General features: G+C 42.9%; 1 protein-coding gene across 1 annotated transcript; it reads right to left on the bottom strand.

Annotated features, from left to right (window-relative positions):
• Positions 1-718: 718 nt before the first annotated feature.
• Positions 719-12281, bottom strand: LOC131723108 (tripartite motif-containing protein 16-like). Its single transcript, XM_059016519.1, has 6 exons — positions 11653-12281; positions 7449-7544; positions 6992-7225; positions 6678-6837; positions 2594-2659; positions 719-1632 (listed from the first exon to the last, which is right to left on the bottom strand). Exons 1-6 carry the CDS (start codon positions 12232-12234, stop codon positions 1103-1105), a joined length of 1668 nt encoding a protein of 555 aa, XP_058872502.1. The 5' UTR covers positions 12235-12281; the 3' UTR covers positions 719-1102.
• Positions 12282-15941: the final 3660 nt, after the last annotated feature.

Raw genomic sequence — 15941 nt, 5'->3', positions numbered from 1 at the left:
AACAGCATGAAAAGATAAGGGGCCGCTCTAAAGAAAGAGAAAGAAAAATGACATTTGAAGCGCTGTACTCTTTAACAACGGACTTGTTTCAATTGTGTTGCAGAGGAGAAACCCAGCTAACTGAGGAACGAGTGATTCAGTAGAGAGAGGCATGGACCCGACTCCAAGGAGAAGAAGAAGGAGTAAAGAGAATGACCCGCCTGATATGTCACAAGAGCCTGCCAGGTACTGAAAGTCTTTACTTATTAGTTCACGGTGCGGCGGCATGCTGAATAATACCTTTACTAAGAAGCTGTTCAGGAATCCAAATTACTGAGCTGAGTCTCAAGACCAGGGTTAGAGTCCAGACCTCTCTGTGCTTTACAATGCTTCCCTATGCTTTACCAGACCTCTCTGTGCTTTACAATGCTTCCCTATGCTTTACCAGACCTCTCTGTGCTTTACAATGCTTCCCTATGCTTTACCAGACCTCTCTGTGCTTTACAATGCTTCCCTATGCTTTACCAGACCTCTCTGTGCTTTACAATGCTTCCCTATGCTTTACCAGACGTCTCTGTGCTTTACAATGCTTCCCTATGGTTTACCAGACCTCTCTGTGCTTTACAATGCTTCCCTATGCTTTACCAGACCTCTTTCTCTCTCATTCCCCTCTTTCTTTCCCATTCTCATTTGAAAAACCATGTTAATGAGTATTAAGAAATGAGAAAAAGTCAGTCTATCACGTTAATTTTTTTTATTAAATCACATTACTAAAATCTGAAATATTAAACATTTTATGGAAATAAAAAAAAACACACACACAATAAAGCAAACTTAAGCTTACTTTTTTAAAACTGTTACAGCACTGAATATTGGATGCCATTTTTTAAAATATTTATAAAACATAACAATTCTTAAAAAAAAAATTAAATACAGTTATTTCGTATGAAATCCATTCGTTGCTAAAAACAAATAATTCCCCTCGTTTCGCTCTGCAGGTGGCGCCGTTTTACCCCCTAACTTTCATCCAAAGTTGTGTCAGATTGAACATTCCCTTCACCCGAGGAGTGGAGAGGACAGACAGGGAGTTCAATACAAAGGGTTTCTTACAACACAAAACAGTCTAGTTCAGCTGGCAGATTGTTACAGAGGAACCAGAACCCCAAAGCCCAAACCCAGGATAGAGCGGCTCAGTGAATGTGGTTTGGAATCTGTGCAGGAGGGTCATTGTGTCAGAGATGCCATAAAAGGACAGCGTGCCGGCATTAAAGTCCAGATACACTCCTATTCTGGGGGGGTGGGGGGCAGTTATTGCAGTGTGATTGTTATTGTGCCGGGCAGTGTAACTGGAGTCAGAGCAGCGCAAACTCCAGGACTTGTCATTGCATCCAAGGCCACAGAAACGATCCCCTCCTTTCCTGCTGATTCCTTTATATGTGACTCCTATAGAAGCCCCTCCCCCACTCCACTCAATCTCCCAGTAACAGCGAGTCCCAGACAAACCCTCTCTGCAAAGCACTTGGGGCCAGCGATCAAATCTCTCTGGGTGATCAGGATATCTCTGGGTCTCTCCCCATGTGACCTTTCTGTTCCCTTCAGACAGAGAGAGCTCTTCATACACTGTGTTGGGGTCCAGTGTGAGCTGACAGGAATCTGATTGAAGAGAAGAGGACGGGTAGAGGAGAGACGGTTAGAAAAGTCAAATCACTGAGAAAATCAACAGTCATTGTCTGCTGCATCCTCACATCCTGTTTATGGAAGGTGTGTGTGTTGTTTTAATTATTTTTTTAATACATTTTGACCACTTTTTTAAACTTTTAAATTTCATTTTCTGCCTCAAGATGGCTTCCCACGGACTGGCATGGACCTCTCAGAACTACATTTCCCATCATCCTCCTGCTCACTGGTAATTCCATCTCAATTACATATGTGAGCAGGAGGATGATTGGAAATGTAGTTCTGAGAGGTCCATGCGGGTACATGGGAAGCTATCTTTAAACCCTCATGATTGTTTTGTTCATTATAATTCCTCGATCTTATCAAACTTCTTCAATTGGAACCAATCAAATGCAGCTCTGCATACAATTACAGTTCACTTAATGTTCCTACAGGGTATGTGTTGCCATTTTACCCACTCAGACCCCTTGCTTACTAAATATCTTCAATAGAATATCATCCACTCTTCAAATATCTGTCTAATATTTTAATGAGCAATCCATCCCACAAGTGCAGTGATACTGCAATATACATTTACTACCAGCACAGGATGACTGGGAGGGATAGCTGTTCATTTTACCCCACAACTGGTTTCACATGCATTGTACATGTATTAAAAGATGGGATGATTATCTATTCAGGGACACCAAGATATTTAGGGAGAGAAAGGTCTGAGTGGAAAAACAGGCAACAAATGCCCCTCCCCCAGTCATTCTGCATGTATTCATCTGAACCAGTACTCGTTGGAGAGGAGTGTAGATTAATGGCTTCAGAATTACTAATAAATAATAATAATTGCTGCTTTCAAGCTCCACCCCTCCCTCTTCTGTAGTGTTAGCTCTTCTCACAATGGAGTGACACATCTTTCAATCAAATGTTTCAGTGAAAACAGACTTACATTTTAAAAACTCAGCTCTGTTCCTTGACTCTGGAGCCTGCAGTCTGTAAACTGCAACTTTATTCACTGGGCAGAAAAGAGAGAGAGAGAGAAATAGAATTGAAACATGTGGATTAATACACAACACACACAAGACTCCAAACAGCAATCTGAAAAGAAACAAGGCTTATTCACGGCATTTCAGGATGTACTTCAAGATGTTCATGATTACAATGAATATGTATTCCTTCTGTATCGGTGCAGCAGCCAAAGTCAATGTGAACACGTCTGCCACTGCACTGGAGTCTTGTGTTCCTTCCTCTCCATCACATATCTTTTCCCAGCAGTATAGTGTACATATTAGGACACCCTTGTGCATCAAACATACAGCAGCCATTGCCTGCTCCAACCTCAAATCACTCCATCTTCCCTGCTTCATCAGTCCTTGTTCCATCCTTCCTGCTCCCTTCTACCTCCTCCCTCCTACCACCTCCCTGCTCGCTCCTGCATGCACCCTTCTCCCTCCAGTCTGCATCATCACTCCCTGCTCCCTCCTCCATGTTGCCTCCTCCCACATACATGCTCCAGTGTGGCGCATGTGTGGCGCAGTGTGGCGTAGTGGTTAGGGCTCTGGACTCTTGACCGGAGGGTTGTGGGTTCAATCCCTGGTAGGGGACACTGCTGCTGTACCCTTGAGCAAGGTACTTTAACTAGATTGCTCCAGTAAAAACCCAACTGTATAAATGGGTAATTGTATGTAAAAATAATGTGATATCTTGTAACAATTTTAAGTCGCCCTGGATAAGGGCGTCTGCTAAGAAATAAATAATAATAATAATAATGCTCCCTCCTCCCTGTTTCCTCCTTCCTGTCTCCTCCCTGCTCTAACCTTCATGCTCCCTCCTCCCTCTTCCATGCTCTCCTCCATGCTCCCTGCTCACTTCTCCCAACTCCCTTCATGCTCCCTCCCCCATGCTCCCTGCTCTGCCCTCCCTGCTCCCTCCTCCATCCTGCCTGTTCCCTCCTTCATCCTCCCTGCTCCCCCCTCCATTCTACCTGCTCCCACCTACCTGCTCCCTCCTCCATCCTCCCTGCTCTCTCCTCCCTTCTCCACAAGTAATCAGATGTTTTTTTTTTGCTGTTTTGGGGCGATCAGCCAATAATACAACCGTTTCCACCCTTTCTGCGTTTTCATTGGTCAGATTATATGTCAGTCACACAGCCTGACGAACCTGCTGAATGTGAGCTGAAGCAATCATGAAACGTCATCACTGAGAGCCGCAGTGGAACCTTATTATAGTTTAAAAAATAATGTTTACACACACACACAAACACACACTGACACACACAACTAATAGAAATAATATGTTTTTATATTTTTGATAACTACAACTAAATAATAATAATAATAATAATAATAATAATAATAATAATTATAGGTGTTAGACTTATGGAGCGCCGTTTCAAACCCAGAGATACCAAAGCGCTGGGATGTGAATCTGTCCTCACAGCAACGAACATATATAGACATGTTTTATTTCTAATATCTCTTTATACATTATTCAGCTTCGTGTGATTCTTATTCTTTAGCAGCGTACTGTAAGGTGTCTGTGCGCGAATGTTATTGATGTAGTTATAACGTTATATTAAACAGCAGCACATCCCACAATCCTCTCGGGAGCGCTTGATAAAGAAACCCGTCCAGCCCTCCCTGATCAATCCAAGAGAAACCCGCGTTTCCAACATCGGAACCACCTCGGCAACAGCCGCTCCGCATCCCATCTGAGGACAGAGCTGCATTTCCATGAGGGAGTCACCGCGAACATGGAGAAACCGGACACCCGAAAAATCACCCGGACCCGCACCAACGGGCTTTGAAACACACTCTGATTCGGACTGAAGGGAATCCACTTCACACAAAAAGGGTTCACAGAAATGTGAGCAAACACAACCACCCTCAGAACAAACCGGTGAACACAGAAATGGAAAAATAGAAATGTGAAAGCGCGTCATTTTAACACGCTCCCTAACAATTGCCACGGAAACCCTGACGACAAAAAAACAAAACAAAAACAAAACAGGAATGTCACTCTGCAGAGATGAAGAATTCAGCTCCACAACACCTGAAAAACTACAGGAAACGTCAGCTTATTATCAGAAGAGTTTCTTTTTTAAAATGTATTTTTATTTATTTATTTTTTAAAGGGGTGATACCCATTTCGTGCTTGAAAGGGAACGGGCTGTTTTTAAGTTACAAGTTCAAAGTGTTCTCTTTGGTTGCAGTCGCGTATCACTCCTAGTACAGACCACAGCAATCGCGGTTTTCTCTGTACTGTCTCACACAATGCAAACCTTATTTTAAACTGTGTTCACGCTATCAAAGTTGTTGCTATTTTAAATACAATTCTTTATGGAATTCAGCAGAGATTATAAAAATATTGCATGGGGCAGTGTGTGTATGTGTGTGTGTGTGTGTGTGTGTGTGTGTGTGTGTGTGTGTGAGATACATGAGCATGTAATGCCTGGATACCCCCCTCGGTGTGCATTACATTCTCATATCACACACCACCCCATGCTGTATTCTATAGATTTTGTTACAGCTCCTTTCTGTCCTTCCATTTCTACATAAACTCTGAAATTAAAACGCATTCAGTTCAATTACATATTATTACTTCACACAGTAAACACACTATAAAACTACTAACATGTTTGCAAAAAATAACCCAGCTGCTTAGTACTGTGTGATGTGAAGTACTAATTAGCCAGGTTATTATCATCAAGTATCCTAAGTTAATGCTGCCATGTATTCCCCAGTGTGGGGGGAGTAAGCCTGTCATATCTGATCCTGTAAGATACGATCCCCCCTATTAATACAGAGCCTGTCATATCTGATCCTGTAAGATACGATCCCCTCTATTAATACAGAGCCTGTCATATCTGATCCTGTAAGATACGATCCCCTCTATTAATACAGAGCCTGTCATATCTGATCCTGTAAGATACGATGCCCTCTATTAATACAGAGCCTGTCATATCTGATCCTGTAAGATACGATCCCCTCTATTAATACAGAGCCTGTCATATCTGATCCTGTAAGATACGATCCCCTCTATTAATACAGAGCCTGTCATATCTGATCCTGTAAGATACGATCCCCTCTATTAATACAGAGCCTGTCATATCTGATCCCGTGAGATACGATCCCCTCTATTAATACAGAGTCTGTCATATCTGATCCTGTAAGATACGATGCCCTCTATTAATACAGAGCCTGTCATATCTGATCCTGTAAGATACGATCCCCTCTATTAATACAGAGTCTGTCATATCTGATCCTGTAAGATACGATGCCCTCTATTAATACAGAGCCTGTCATATCTGATCCTGTAAGATACGATCCCCTCTATTAATACAGAGCCTGTCATATCTGATCCTGTAAGATATGATCCTCTCTATTAATACAGAGCCTGTCATATCTGATCCTGTAAGATACGATCCTCTCTATTAATACAGAGCCTGTCATATCTGATCCTGTAAGACACGATCCTCTCTATTAATACACACGTGAAGGACTGCTGTGCTGTAAGTATTTCATCTTGGGTTGTCTGTCGGGACTGTACTATAAAATAACATTTGCTTACTAAGGTGGGTGCACATTAGTTTGTATTACAAGCTGGATTGAGGTTGCAGTCTCTTCGGGGGTGTCCTGTACATAGCCAGAGTTGCATGTTTCTTTCTGTTTAATATACAGGTAATGCACAACTTGGGTTGAGGCAATTCCTTTTTAAAAGCAATTCCTTCAAAGGAATTGGAATTGATATTTTAGAGACGTTATAATAATTAACTGTTCCCTACCTGCTCCCACCTCCATCCTCCCTAATCCTTGCTCCCTCCTCCCTCTTCCATGCTCTCCTTCATGCTCCATGCTCCCTCCTCTCTGCTCCCTCCTCCATTTACCCTCCTCCCTGCTCATTCCTCCCTTCTGCAATATTCACATAGCCAACAATCTGCAAGAGGTCTTTATTAATGTCTTGCAGGTCCTGTCCCTCCTCAAGCCATGGCCTATTTGAGAATTCTCTACCAAATGAATCTATTTCACACCAACCTGTTGTGGTTATTTTGATTAATTCCCCCTTGCAGAAGTCCTCAATATGGTCTTTAAGTTCAGATACAGCTTTCCTCACAGCCCCAAGAGAGATGTCTGTATTGACAGTAACGCTGGGTAAGTCTCCAGCTTCAGGAGGGGCACAGAGAGACTGGAAATTCTACAACAGGAAAGTGGAGAAAAGGAGTTTTCAGTGAAACAGAATGGGGTCCAAAACATTCCTGGGGAAAAGCAAGGATTCATTCAATTGGAGAGGTCTGTCTGAAACCGTCCCAGTTATGGACTTGAGATTTTCTAACAAGCAGCGATGTTACCTGTAGAAAATGGATGTGATCCTCTGTCTCTGAAAGCTGTTTCAGCTCAACGTTTCTCCTCCTTAGCTCAGCAATCTCCTGCTCCAGTTTCTTCATGCGTCCTTTAGCCTGATTCACTGCAGCCTTCTCGTTAGCTCCAATCAGCTCAATAACCTCAGTGTGGATCTTCTCAATGGATCGGATCAGCTTAGTAAAGATCTTCTCACTTTCCTTTATTTCTCTGCATGCAGATCTCTGAGTGGAAGAACACAGTAGAGGAGACATGGTTAGAATTGATATCAAAAACACATCAGGCATAGACAGTAAACTTCTGTAGATGTGTTCCAGTCCATCTGTTAAAAAAAAAAAATAATAATAATAATAATAATAATAATAATAATAATAATAATAATAATAATAATAATAATAATAATAATAATAATAATAATAATAATACCCCCCTCTTGTCAATACCCACTTTTAGTGACTCCACAGCCTGTTTCAGATCCTCCACTTGTTTCAGTCTCTCCTGGATTCTCTGTTGTATTTCTGTCTGTGTCTCTCCCAGCTGCTTCTGTGTAGAAACACAGTGACACAGTGACATTTCTGATGGGGCATTGAGTGATATCCTGTCACACCCAACACAGGCCTGTTTAAGTATGGTATTGAAACTGACCGAATAATTTTAGTTTAAATATATTTTCTATTTTCTTGTCCCCTTACCTCTTTACAATGTTTGCAATAATTATCAGTTGTTCTTGAATATATTTTGCTGTTCAGTTCTAGTTGCATGCCATAGACATCTGCAGCACAGGCTAGATCAGTCAACATGTGTGTATAATAGTAAGATACAGCACCATCTAGTGCACAGCTGCCAGCAATACAAAAGGACACTTGATCCACAGTAGCTGTCCACTAGATGGTACTGTTTCATACTAGTAACAGTGAATGATGGCTGATCTAGCATGTGTTACATGTTTGTTTTGTTAAGCACCTAGGAAACTGAAGCAGCTTTCTCTTTAATGGATATTTAGGGCTTCCGATTTAGGGTTTTAACTGATAAACACAGATAAAACAAACCTGATCCAAACAAAAATGAAATTGGTGTATACGCAATAAACACTGGAAAAACACTGGGCATGGTTACTCAATTCACATTGACTTCATCCCTTTCCATGTGAAAAAATACAATAAAATAACATAAAAACAACCTTTTCCAGTATCTGTCAGTCAGTACATTTACATGACAAAACTGTATCAGAAAACTGATTTTCTTAAAACGTCACTTTTCTGTGTTTACATGAATAACGATAGAAAGTCTGATTAAAATTAAACTGTATACATGGATTGAAGTTTTCGGAAATTGCAGGATATTTTCGCTTGCAAAGTACTGTAGTACCCTAAGTACGATTTGAACAGACCGGACATTTTTTTCTGTGAAAGAACGGAGACCAATCCAATATGTGCTTTATTGAAGTGTCAGGTCTTAAATTCAAAGATTACTATCCTATACCTCTATTCATATTCCCCACAGTGTGCAATCAGCCTTTCCAACAGCTTATCCTGTTCTACATGGGGCATGTTGTGTGGAGTAGTGGTTAGGGCTCTGGACTCTTGACCGGAGGGTCGTGGGTTCAATCCCTGGTAGGGGACACTGCTGTTGTACCCTTGAGCAAGGTACTTTACCTAGATTGCTCCAGTAAAAACCCAACTGTATAAATGGGTAATTGTATGTAAAAAATAATGTCATATCTTGTAAAAATTGTAAGTCGCCCTGGATAAGGGCGTCTGCTAAGAAATAAATAATAATAATAATAATATTACCAGTTTCTTTTGCAGACATTATTTTAAATTATCACCTCATTTTAAAGCTGGAAAGAACGTGTTGCTTCAGTAACAAATATATACAGACAAATATTACTTTATCCCTAACATTATTATTATTATTATTATTATTATTATTATTATTATTATTATTATTTATTTCTTAGCAGACGCCCTTATCCAGGGCGACTTACAGTCGTAAACAAAAATACATTTCAAGAATCACAGTACAAGTATTAATATAATTAAGTGCAAGATAAATACAATGACTTCGGTTCTAGCAAGTACAAGTATATGACAAAATAAGAATCAACAGAGCAAATGGATGCATGCAGACTGACTAAAGATTATTATTATTTTCTCTGTTTTCTAAAACCACGTGCAGGAATGAAGGTCAGAGTTTGCACATGTGCAGAACGCTGTCTGAATAAGTTTTCCTAGAAGTGCCTTTACATGATATACATTTGGGTCGTTTTCGGAATTGAATCGGAAAGTTCGAGGTGCTGTTTTCCGAAAACTGACGTAAGGAATATTCCGATACATTTTCCGAAAACTGTGTTTACATGGCTTTTGATATCGGAATTAGAAAACTTTCCGAAAAATATCGGAATTCTTATGCTCATGTAAATGCACTGATTGACTCGTTCTGAATAGTTTAAACTGATTTAAATACTTAAATATGTAAATACTTTATATGAAGCAAATTCCTGCATTTCTATTGGAGGATTGCAAGATTACAATTAGAAACAGAGGATTGTTCTCGTAGGATTTAAAGTTGTATTACAGTTCAATAGGAAGGATTCACACACTCGTGGAATTTAAAACAGAATTGAAAATTGTGGCGAAATGGATTTGAGTTACGCTCTCTACTGACTTCATAATTAAAATAAAGAAAATATTTCTACAAAAAGATGAACACTTTACCAATAAAAACAATCCGTCTAAGCAAAACACACCTCTTAATGTGGGCAGACTGGCAAGAACGGCATGGCACGGGCACAGCAGCTCTGCCAGTGCAGATAGATGCGTATGTGTCACTTTTAAAGGCACGGGCACAGCAGCTCTGCCAGTGCAGATAGATGCGTATGTGTCACTTTTAAAGGCATGGGCACAGCAGCTCTGCCAGTGCAGATAGATGCGTATGTGTCACTTTTAAAGGCACGGGCACAGCAGCTCTGCCAGTGCAGATAGATGCGTATGTGTCACTTTTAAAGGCACGGGCACAGCAGCTCTGCCAGTGCAGCTAGATGCGTATGTGTCACTTTTAAAGGCACGGGCACAGCAGCTCTGCCAGTGCAGATAGATGCGTATGTGTCACTTTTAAAGGCATGGGCACAGCAGCTCTGCCAGTGCAGATAGATGCGTATGTGTCAGTTTTAAAGGCATGGGCACAGCAGCTCTGCCAGTACAGATAGATGTGTATGTGTCACTTTTAAAGGCATGGGTTTTGTTTACTATATCTCAAAACACAATTATTAAAGTCTCGTTTAAAATGTGATGTATTAGTTTATTAAGAAGATATTATGATTCCTGTGCTGCAATCATTGTTTCAATATATTAAAGAGGCCCTGCATCATAGAGGCAGCACTGGGTGAAGCTCGCTCCATCCTCCGGCTGCAGCACCAATTTTCCAAGTGAGGATCATATTTCCACCACATCACTACAAACACAAGCATAGCTGGCTCTTGGTTTAATGAAATTAATAAACACCGAAAAACAGAAGCCCTGTGAATATTGTATATCATATTAATCTTATATATTGTATATCATATTAATCTTGTATATTGTATATCATATTAATCTTGTATATTGAATATCATATTAATCTTGTATATTGCGTATCATATTAATCTTGTATGTTGAATATCATATTAATCTTGTTTTTTTATTTTTTTGACTTTACTGGGAATGTTATTTTTAAACAGTTTTACCAATTAAAATATAATATCTTAAACAATGAAACTGATCAATTTATTAAGTCACAAGATACATATAAAAAACACAGGAATATAAATCATGCTAATTTTACACTACGAATTCCAATGCACCACAAAACTGCTGAACAAATCCTTCTTACCCTGTGAGGCAGGGCTGAGGTCCTGCACGTGTAAATAGTGTGTTTTTTTTATTGTAAATAATGTTTTTGATGATCAAGTTTGTGCTAGATATGGCAGGGTATATTCAAATCCAGGTGTGGAATGTGGCCAGGTGTTAATCGATTAATTGATTATCTCTTAGCCCTGGCCACATGCCTTTAAAAAGGGTCTGAAAAGCCAGTTTCTTGGTTCTACAAGCAGGGATACAGACTGTCTGGGAAGGAGAGTGTTGCTGTAGGATCCTCACGACTGTGTGTGTTAACCAGGGTGAGAAAAACACAAGAGGAAAAATGTATCTCGGATCACTGTGTGAGTTAACCAGGATCGCTAGCACTGGAAGGAATAGGGATGTTTTAGGGGATTTTAATCCCACCCAAGTCTAGAGAGGAGATGTCAGGGAGACTGTTCCTGGAGCGGGACCTCCTTTCTTGTTTGGTCAACTTTTATTTTCTAGTTGTTTTCGAGCAGTGTTTTGTTTTGAATGTTTTGTGTTTTTCTATCAAAGAAAACCTCCTGTGTCTCTCCTGTCAATCAGCGATAGACACACCCGTAACAACACCCCTGTTACACCCTGAAATACATTGTAGTACATCATAGTTTAGATAGAGCAATTAAAAAACTAGGGCTCTTTAAATAGCTCTTAATATACAATTAAAATCTGATCTAATGTGAAACTGTATAGCCTAGTAAACAGACATGTTAAATATCCCTGGGAATTCTTATCTTCTAGGATAGCTACAAGGAAATGGTTCAAACCCTTACCTGTTTCACACTCCTTTCCTTCTTAGCTGAGACTGTATTATGGCTCTTGTGTTCATCTTGTGTACACAACAAACAAATACACGTCTGATCGGTTCTACAGAAGACCTCTAAAACTCGTTGGTGTTCAGCACAAAGCTTCTGCTCCAGATTTCCAATTGCATTGATCAGCTTGTGCCTCTTGAAAGCAGCCCCCTCATAGTGTGTCTTCACGTGTGTTTCGCAGTAAGAGGCCAGGCACGTCAAACAGGATTTCACAGCTTTGAACTTTCTCCCAGTGCAGAAATCACACGGCACATCTCCAGGTCCAGCATAACTTTGAGCAGGAGGAGGACTGAGTCCTGTCTTCTTTAATTCCTCCACAAGTTCGGCCAGCATGGTGTTTCTGCGCAGAACAGGCCTTGGGGTAAAGGCCTCTCTGCACTGTGGGCAGCTGTAGACACCTCTATGATCAGTCTGATCCCAGCAGTTCTTAATACACCTTTTACAGTAACTGTGTCCACATGGAATAGCGACTGGGTCTTTCAATAGCTCCAGACATACTGGACAGCTGAACCGAACCTCTGACCATACTTTTGAAGCCATCTTGCTGCAGTGAGACAGAGAGACTGACGATTTCACAAGAAATGAAACTGTGCTGATTTCCTGGAATTGTGTAAAGCTCTAAGAGGCGGGGTTTTGGACTGAGGCCAGGTTTAGACAAGCAGGCTGAGCAGAGACTGCTGAATCAGTGTGAGAGGGGAGGAGAGGAGAGAGTTGTGAGTGGGACTGGAGTTTGAGAATGGCATTGTGACAGTAACCCTTCTATAACTACAGTATGTATTTGACTGCACTAGACCTTCACTTCTGTGTGGGTCTGAATCCTCAGAAGTTCACAAGGGAAGTGAGTTTGGTGGAGTTCGATCTTCATGGGCATTAATCCACATCTCAAAGTCCATTAGTCCTCAACCACAAACTTGTCTCTGAGCACCAACTGCTTTCTTCCTTCCAGTTCAGAGAAAGCTTGAGGCACAGAGTCTGAACTGCTCACCCCCCTAAGAGAACGTGAAGGGTGGTCCCTCCAGTCCAGGGGAGGCTGTATATTATGAGAACTAGACATGTTCTAGTGTTATCAGACAGGGTGTGTACGTTACTGACATACTCATTTATTACAGTGCTGATTTCATGAGTTAAAACCATTTTATACAGAACAGACACTCAAACAAAGCTTACAATCAAGGGACCTACTTTTCAAATCTGTGCACTATTTGTTTTATTCATTTCAGACAATGTCTTCCCTCTGATCAGCAGAACATCATTCTCTCAAGTCCCTTCTTGTTTTGCTGTTGCTCGTTTTGCTTTCCACACTTGTTTATTTCCACTCTCTTTGACTCAGGTGAAGCCCATTGATCCTGCAGCCCCCACACTGGTTTCCTCTCCCCGTTCACTTCCTTCCTTCCTGTGTTACAGGTAATAGGACCCCACCTCCTGACCCCCTTCATCAAACATTTCAAAGAGATTTCATTTCAATCAGCAATGCTACTGTGTTTTCATGAACAGATACAATTGGTCATTTTGAAAACTCTCCTGATAGATAGATATTAATGAACACTCATGGGGACCACACTGAGGTTAAAGGTTTAAACGTCATCATGTTCTTTACATTTCTTACCTGATGAGGATTTTCTATGGCTGTTTCTGATTAGATTTTATTCACCATGCTTACTAACTATTCAAGCAAAACACTGCTTCTGAAAAGACTCCTGGAGGCTGATTGTGGGGAAGCATATGACTGTTGCACGGGCTGCAGTGCACAATGCTTAGCCTGTGGACTTCAGTGCCCAGCGCACCACCAATATGCTTCCCCACCTCATTTCCCCACAATCAACCTGGACAAGAGTTTTCAGAGGCAATTCTTAGAGTTTTCAGAGGCAATTCTTCCCGTCTACAGGGAACCAGGGAGAGAGGCAGATAGATAAGTTCCTGCTTTTGTAATTGTAACTACTACATTTGTAAGGTGGTGTTTGAATTGGCTGAGTTTGTGTGTGATTAGTACCAGGTGAGTGGCTAAATTGATTAGCAGTTGATTTTGCTATTTGATTGGTTTCCACACAGTTTAGTTGGTTCTTTTGCCAAGCAGGGGTAACAACATTTATTCAAGCAGCTTATTTTAGCGCCAGCACGAAGCGCCAGCCAACAGAAGAGCCTCAACAAAAGAGCCGGGAGTCTAGCTGTGGGAGTCCAGCGAGGGGAGGCCTGCGCTGAGACGCTGTTCGACTAGATCCGAACCTACCAGCGCTCTGGAAGAAGCCATCTACTAGTCAGGTCTGTATCCTCCACCCCACTGCTCCTACTGTGCCTTTTGTCTTGCTTGTCCTGCTATGACTGTCTCTCACATCCCTGTTCTGTCCTCCCGTCCTCGTCCTCTGCCCTCCCTCCGCTGTTGCTCCTCCAACCCCTCTAACCTCATTTCTCTGCCTCTCCCCCCCTCCCGCACACTCTCTGGTGCACTCTGGAACTGTCACTCTTCTGCTAACAAAGCTGATTTCATCTCTGCCTTTGCCTCCCACCTCTCGCTCGATTTCCTTGCTCTCACTGAAACCTGGCTGTCCCCTGATAACACTGTTACTCCTGCTGCCCTGTCCTCTCTCTACGTCCTGTCCCATACCCCGCGTCTCACCGGACGGGGAGGTGGGACAGGTCTTCTCCTCTCTCCCTCCTTACTCTTTTCTGTCCCCTCTGATCTCACCTCCCTCTCTGTCACTACCTTTGAATTTCATGCAGTCCAACTAACCTCTCCCTGTCAACTCCTGCTCATTGTTTTGTACCGCCCCCCTGGGCCTCTCACTCACTTTCTGGATGAACTCGACTATCTACTCTCCTCCCTCCCCTCTCTGTCTACCCCGACTGTCCTGTTGGGTGACTTCAACATCCATCTCTCCAACCCCAGCCACTCTGCTGGATTCCTCCCTCTCCTTCACTCCTTCGACTTCTGTCTCTCTCCGTCCCCTCCTACCCACAAAGCTGGCCGTCAACTGGACCTCACCTTCTCCAGGGCCTGCTGCCCCTCCAACCTCTCTGTCACCCCCCTGGACCTCTCTGATCACTATTTCATCTCTTTTTCTCTGTCTCTCCCCCCTCTCCCTGCTCCTCCTACCCCCACTGTCACCTCTCGCCGTAACCTCCGCTCTCTCTCCCCCTCTGTCCTTGCCTCCACTGCTCTCTCTCACCTCCCTCCTATCGACTCCTTTTCACAACTCTCCGTAGACTCTGCTACCTCCACCCTCTTCTCCTCACTCACCTCCTCCCTCGACTCCCTCTGTCCCCTCACCTCCCGACCTGCTCGCCCCTCCCCTCCCCATCCCTGGCTCTCCTCTGTGCTCCGCTCGGCAAGAATCACACTGCGATCTGCTGAAAAGAAATGGAAGAGAACCAAACTCCCTGCTGCCCTAGACCTTTACCGCACTCTTCTCTCCTCCTTCTCCTCTACTCTCTCCTCTGCTAAATGTGCTTATTTCCAATCTGTAATCCAAGCCTCCACTAACAACCCACGTAAACTATTCTCTACCTTCTCCTCCCTCCTAAACCCTCCCCCCCTCCTCCTCCCTCCTCTATCTCCCCTGACGACTTTGCCTCCTTCTTCTCTTCTAAAATCTCAGATATCTGCAAACTCTTTAACACCTCTCCCTCCCCCGCACCCCCTCCTGCTCCAACCCCTACACCCACTACATCCCCTACTAACTCGCCCTCCCTCTCCACCTTCTTGCCCCTCTCAGACTCTGACCTCTCCTCCCTGCTCCAGGGTCACAAACCCACCACGTGTGCCTTGGACCCCCTCCCCACTCACCTCTTTCAAGCTGCTGCTCCTGCTCTACTCCCCTTCATCTCCTCCCTCCTCAACACCTCTCTACTTTCTGGCATCTTCCCCTCTGCCTTCAAAAAAGCCTCTATCACTCCCCTCCTCAAAAAACCTACCCTCGACCCCACCTCCCTCCAGAGCTACCGTCCTGTCTCCCTCCTACCCTTCCTCTCCAAAACCCTCGAGCGGACTGTACACCGCCAGCTCTCTGCTTTCCTGTCCAACCACTCTCTGCTTGACCCTCTCCAATCTGGCTTCCGCTCTGCTCACTCCACTGAAACCGCCCTTCTGTCTGTCACCAACTCACTTAAGTGTGCCCGAGCTGCCTCTCTCTCCTCTGTCCTAATTCTCCTCGACCTCTCTGCTGCCTTTGACACTGTTGATCACTCTATTCTACTATCATCTCTTGCTGACCTGGGGATCTCTGGCACTGCTCTGGCCTGGTTCTCCTCCT

Source organism: Acipenser ruthenus, chromosome 53, assembly GCF_902713425.1.
Source record: "Acipenser ruthenus chromosome 53, fAciRut3.2 maternal haplotype, whole genome shotgun sequence".
In the NCBI taxonomy this organism is placed as follows: domain Eukaryota; kingdom Metazoa; phylum Chordata; class Actinopteri; order Acipenseriformes; family Acipenseridae; genus Acipenser; species Acipenser ruthenus.
This window is presented reverse-complemented; position numbering and strand designations above follow the sequence as displayed.

Excerpts from the sequence above, each read along its gene's own strand:
- LOC131723108 (XM_059016519.1), bottom strand. The coding sequence starts at position 12,234 with ATGGCTTCAAAAGTATGGTCAGAGGTTCGGTTCAGCTGTCCAGTATGT. Across the intron at positions 7,545-11,652 it reads AGGAAAGGAGTGTGAAACAG|AAGCAGCTGGGAGAGACACA; the intron begins GTAAGGGTTTGA and ends GTTTCTACACAG. Across the intron at positions 6,838-6,991 it reads ATCACATCCATTTTCTACAG|AATTTCCAGTCTCTCTGTGC; the intron begins GTAACATCGCTG and ends TTCCTGTTGTAG.